The sequence below is a fragment of the Lepidochelys kempii genome, chromosome 5, assembly GCF_965140285.1.
Source record: "Lepidochelys kempii isolate rLepKem1 chromosome 5, rLepKem1.hap1, whole genome shotgun sequence".
Lineage (NCBI taxonomy): Eukaryota > Metazoa > Chordata > Testudines > Cheloniidae > Lepidochelys > Lepidochelys kempii.
The window spans coordinates 44,396,479-44,402,402 of record NC_136384.1 but is presented as its reverse complement, the minus strand read 5'-3'; the positions used below and the strand labels follow the sequence as shown (position 1 = coordinate 44,402,402).

Genomic DNA, 5,924 nt, shown 5'->3' with positions numbered 1-5,924 from the left:
TATATATATATATATACACACACACACACAAACATACAATGGCACATGGTGCCAACTTTAGACTAAATTTTGCTAGTTTTATATAAAAAAAGTTATACCACTTTTGACACAGGCTTAGCCAGATCCTGTATGACTGCAGAGTTCAGCAGTGGAAGAGTGCTAATCTTAGCATTTTTGCTGCTGGCATATTTATTCTTGACTGTCTGAAATGAGATGAAAAGGAGGTTAAGTCTTGCATATTATAATCCCAGATGTTTGGGGGGGAGGGGGAGGGGTCAGTTTCCAACTAGACATTGGACAAGAGCTGAAAATTAGTCAGCTCGTCCAATGGCAGGTCTATGAATATCCAAAACCCACATTTAAGCAACCTTTTCCATGAGCTCACACCAGAGACTGTCTATACTACACAGGTAGACCAGAGTGTCTATTTATTGGTTAAACTTCATTAGCAGTCAAGTCTAACAGTGAGCAGTTTGTTGAGTTAAGAGTTGTGCTGCACCAAGTGTTCTGTATTACTTGGTTCCCACCTTTACCATACCCATCCCGTAGAGGAAAATAAGTTCCTTACCATGTGCTTTGTAAGGCCCTGATTCACTAGGATCACATTCTTTGCCATATGTTGCATGACGGGGTGAAGAGTACTCTCAGTGTACGACATGTAGTGTTCTAAAGTTAGTGTCTAAGACAAGGAAACTAGAGTTATTCAGTAGTTTACACCAATTCTGTTAACCACCACCTAGAGGCAAAGATATGCTCCTTACTTCAAGCAGCACGACCTACATCCCATGTTCCCTTTCCAGAGTTGGAAGGATGTCATGCTTTCCACAAGCACATCTTATTTTAGGTGGAACTTGCTTGGTACTAAGTCCAGAGTTCCCATTTTGGGAAATGGAACCATGCACCCTAGCCACTAATATAGGCTGGAGTTTAGTGTAGTTTGCTGCAGAATTCAGTGGGGTACCCCTTGTACGTTAGTTGTACCCACTTGATCAGTTTAGTCTCAAACTGGCAAGCACCAAGCTGGACTTACCCACTCGCCACCATTAAGAACCTTTAGAGCCAAGCAAAAAGCAGCTGCAGCAATCTGGGATGGAGGGTAGTGTACCATTTCATAATCCACCAGGGATAATTCCATCAGATATTTGGCTAGAGTGTGCTGTTCTAGGTCCACCTAGAACAAGAATCAAGCATTAGTTGTCCTGCAGGAAGCCCCCCCCCTGGGGGGGGTGGGGGAAGAGAACCAAACCCATTCTACTTCTATTCTAGGGGGTGTAGAAAACAGACTGTCCCTAGCCCCACAGCTCTTGTTGCATAGCTTATGCAAGTCTTGTCCCATTATTAGTGCACCTGTTTCTGCCAATTGTGGCTTCTCCTTTTTGCCTGTACTAGGAGCAGCTTAGTCAGGTCTGCAAGCAACTCCATTCCCCTGAATATCAGCTGTCTTTGTGCATAGCTCTAAAGTGGCAGCTAGCTACCAGCCAGGACCAGAAACTTTCATTTTGGAGAAGCTGCATGGATGGAATTTTGTCCATTTATGAATACCTTCAGATCAACTTGCAGAAGTGATAAGTTCCTTTAAGAGAGGCTTCTAGAGCCTCATGAATTTTACCTCTCCAATCTTTGATGCCCTCCTTAGAAAGTGCAGTGGCAGAGGGCGGCCCAAGGCAAAGTCTAGAGCTTGTAGAATCTTCCTTTCCATTTGTTTGATCTGGTACTTGGTGTAAGTGTGGTCTGTTACAAAGGCAAAGTCCCCAATTTCAGGAGGATACATTTCCTCATACTTGCTGGCAATAAACATGGCCGTGACACCAACCAGCTGCAACATCTTCTTGGGCACACTGTTGTCCTATAGTAAGGAAGTGTTTAAGACAGGAATTTCAAAAGCCAATAAGCATATTTGTCACAGGACAGCTGGCTACATGCTGATGAAGTCAGGTTTAACACAAGAGTCTTTATACTACATTTAGTTTACTGCCCATCACTGTCATGACCACACTGAAGTTCCTGGCCTGTTAGGAGGTAGTGTGAGTTTTAGTGTGCTACAGCAATTTATGAAGGAGTTACAGGAAAACAATTAAGAAGCTTCTAGATTAGCTGCAAGGAGGATTGTCATTAGCACACTAAAGCCACAATGATTCACATCAAGTACAAAGTTAGGTCCACAAATGTAGTGCTTAAAACTAGTTATATTAAGTAATCCAATTAGTCATGTTTAACGATCCTGAAGTCTGAATTTTAATTTCAAAAGGATTATAGGAAAGGCTGATTGCTTTTCATAGTGACTGCATAGCAACATTAAGTAACTTTCAGCTTGGGCTGTGTTCAAATGTCACTCTTATCCACTATATGCTAGAGATCAACAGAATCATGTCAAAGGAACAGGGTTCCACGTCATGCCCTTACCTGCAGAAAGCGATCAATGATGGCAGCAGTCATGTACATAGTCTCTGAAAGTAGTCTGAATTTCATCTGAACCTGCACAAGCCAGTCAATTAGGATAGCCCGCATGTTTCCAGTAACTTCCTGGCCTGCCAGGTATTTTGGTCTGACAGCTTGTTGCTTCTGCATGGAAAAAGGAATGTTTGTTACAATAGCAATTCCTGCATGTGAGGAGCATTGGCACTACTGTAGACCCTTTAGAAAACTGTAGGGGTTGCTAGTCTTGGCCAAAAAAGTGCAGAGTCTCACTTCAAATATCTCTTGGCCAAAGAAGGCCACAGTACATGGCAATTGTTGCTACTTTGCCTTAGTAGAGTAAATGTCAGTGCTGATAGTTTTAGCAGGCTAGTTCTGCTGATCACTAATGTTTTCAGAGTCTGTTAGTGCTCTTATATGCAGTGTATTTGTAGCCATGTTGGTCACAGGATATGAGAGAGACCTAGTGGGTGAAGGAATCTTTTATTGGACCAAATTCTGTTGGTGAGAGAGCAGAGCTCTGTGTGGCTCAAAAGCTTCTCACCAACAGAAATTGGTCCAATAAAAGATATTACCTCACCCACCTTGTCTCTCTAGGTTGTTAGATTAAGAGAAATGCTTGCCGAGATTCCCGCACTTTAGGAGTACCATAAGACAAGTTAAGGAATAGATGTCCCGTTTCCCAAATCGTAATTGCACCAAAGATATGGAGACATACTAGAGTCAGGGTAAAGTAGAATGGCAGCAGATATGGTTCTTTGTACCAACCTCAAGGTCTCTTAGATAGCCATAGATGTCCTTTACATATTCACTGCAGAGATTTGGGTCAGCCCCATCGTCTGCATCTACATCTTTCACTTCAAGCAAGACGTCAGAAAAAGCCTGGCACAGCACCTCCTCTGCTGGCACACATCCAGAGGTCTCCATTGGGCTTGGGGATGGTGACTCCAACTGGGGAGAAAGTTTAAGATCGAGTCTTCAGTAGAAGCTATGGGTGCACAGGGAGGTGGCTTGCCTGCACCAATGGGAGAACCCCTCTCATGGTGGAGTCTACACTGAAGGGCTACAGGTGCACCTGTAGCCTTTCAAGCGTAGGCAGGTTCTCAGGTACTGCACTAGTGGGGCCATATAGAGACCTTATTTATCTGCTACTGATGGGTTAGCTAAATAATCCACTCACAGACTGCTACTTGACTTCACCACTGCTTTTATCCTTCCCCCGGGGGAGGGAACGGAGCTTGTAGGTGATGGGAGAAGCAGGCTCCACAGGCAGAGGCTCCAAGCCACGCAGGAGTCAGTGAGGTCATGGTACGTGTGGAGTGTGAAGAAGCGTGTTCCTCCTCCAGGCTCACCACGAGCCCTGCTGGTTGTGGCTAGCTCAGAGCAGGGGCTGCATGCCCAGGGGACTGGCACCGCACGGATACCTTAGCAGGCTCGGTGATTGGCTTCTGCTCCTTAGCCGGCTGGATCACCGTCTCCGCGGCTCTGATCGCTTTCCTGGCAAGGGGCTTCACCGCAGCGCTGGGGGGCTTCGCTTCCTGAGGAGAGAGAAGGGGGCCGTGAGCGGGCCAGGCTCGGGCTGCTCAGGGCTGCGTTGGGGACAGGCTCCGGGCCTTACCTTTTTGGCAAGCGCTTTGGGCGGCTGCTCGCCCACTTTGTTGCCGATGTCGCCCAGGGCAGTTCTCGGCCTGAGGCCGGGCTTGGCAGCAGCCGCTCCCCGCTTGGTGGCGGCCACATTGCTCTTCACTTGGTTCTCGGCGTTGACTCTGGTATTCTGCGGAGAAAAGCACCGGTCAGCGCGGCAGGCCTGGGCGGGGAGGGGACACTATGGGGACCTCTACGCAACCTTCTGGGCGGCAGCTTCCTCGGGCGCAGCACTGCCCCCAGGTCCTCCCAGGCGATGGGCTCGCCGCTGAGCCAAGCCATTAGCCAGGCTTACCCGAGCCTGCTCCAGGCGAGCAAACTGCGGGGGGTTGGAGTTGTTCCCTGCAGCGGGCCAGGGGAAGAAGCTGTAGCAACACCCCGCGTGGAGGCGGATAGGTCCCCGCTTATACGATCGCTATCTGCCCCCCACCCCGGAGAAGGAAGGGCCGCAGCCACCCATTCCCCTCCACGGGGAAGCCAGGCGGGGCCCATGACCCCTTCTTCCCACCACTTACCCTGCTAATCCGCAGCGCCATGGCCCCCCGCGCCTTCTACACCACAGAGCCCCGAACCCTGGCTCCTCCGCTGCCGCTTGTTGTCCTGACAGCAGCTCAGCTCTCAAATGCACGATCCCGCAGTACCTACCGCCGCAGGTTTAAACCACGCACCGGGCTCCGTTCATTGGCTGCCCCTTCGTCTTCTCTCGATTGCCATTGGCCGCTCCTCGTTCCACCCCGAATGCGTCGCCGTGGAGACCAGGCGCTGATTCCTTTGGACGTTCGAAAAGGGGGCGGGGCAACTGGGGAGGGGGGCTGGTTGTACCACGTGACGCCTTGTTGCGTTTATGATTTCATCTCAGGAACTTGGGGCTGCGTAGATTGGAGCCTGGGGGGTGGGACGTGGAGTTTGGCTAGATCCGTGGTTGACAGTGTTTCAGTGGCTGTGTACATTCATTAACCCCGGAATTCTTAAAAGCAAGCTTCGCCTTGGGGAAGCATTAATGTAATATTCTGCATGGTGCCTATCGACCTTTGTTTCCTGATCGTGCTGGTTCTGAGGGTCAGTCACTATTATTGGAAATTCCAACACAGTCTGTACTTCAGGATTCAGAATTCACTGTCAGTCTAAATAAGGAATTATAAAGTAAAATAAATATTGACCTCTTTGTGTCTGAATTAATTTTTTGAAAGATGACATCTCATTGAGATGTTGGGTGAAGCAGGTAAGCTGGGAACAGATGTATGAAGGACATGGGCATGTCTCCTGGAGCAGAAATCCAGGATTGTAGGGGGATAGGGTTATGTGGAGTGAAAGTGGGATGGGGAGTGTGCCAGTCTGTACTCCTTTTTATAGGACTACAATAAATCATGTAGGTAGTATGCCTTGTGAGGTATCATTTGAATATTTGTAAGTTACTGATCATTATTATGATCATTATTATCCTGGTAAAATATGCGTGGCAACATTGTATGTAAAGTTATAAGATTCTAGTGTATGATGTTATTGAGACATATTTCAAATTTGGGGAGCAGTCACACACTGGTTCTCCATAGACAAAAGCAGGGCTTAAATGTAGCCAGAGCCATCCAGAGCAAAGCTCTGGTAATTATTTTCAAACCCACAGGAGCCACAGTGCTTCTCGCGGGGCAGATGTCCTGAGCCCTGGTGCACCCTGCTGGACTGAAACCAGTAAGACTGGTGAGAGAGACCTTTGCTTTGAATTCACTCTATCTTGTTCAGTTAGACCAGGGGTTCTCAAACTGGGGGTCATGACCCCCCAGGGGGTCACAAGGTTATTACATGGGGGGGGTCACGAGCTGTCAGCCTCTACCCCCAAATCCTGCTTCGCCTCCAGCATTTATAAT

At 48.1% G+C, this 5,924-nt stretch overlaps 1 protein-coding gene across 1 annotated transcript; it reads right to left on the bottom strand.

The window, feature by feature from the left end:
* Positions 1-4,677, bottom strand: CCNB1 (cyclin B1). The gene is made up of 9 exons (XM_073346197.1): positions 4,575-4,677; positions 4,034-4,189; positions 3,840-3,953; positions 3,184-3,366; positions 2,404-2,562; positions 1,610-1,846; positions 1,031-1,171; positions 569-679; positions 1-203 (listed from the first exon to the last, which is right to left on the bottom strand). The coding sequence occupies exons 1-9, from the start codon at positions 4,593-4,595 to the stop codon at positions 93-95; spliced, it is 1,233 nt and encodes a 410-aa protein (XP_073202298.1). The 5' UTR covers positions 4,596-4,677; the 3' UTR covers positions 1-92.
* Between the last annotated feature and the right edge of the window lie 1,247 nt (positions 4,678-5,924).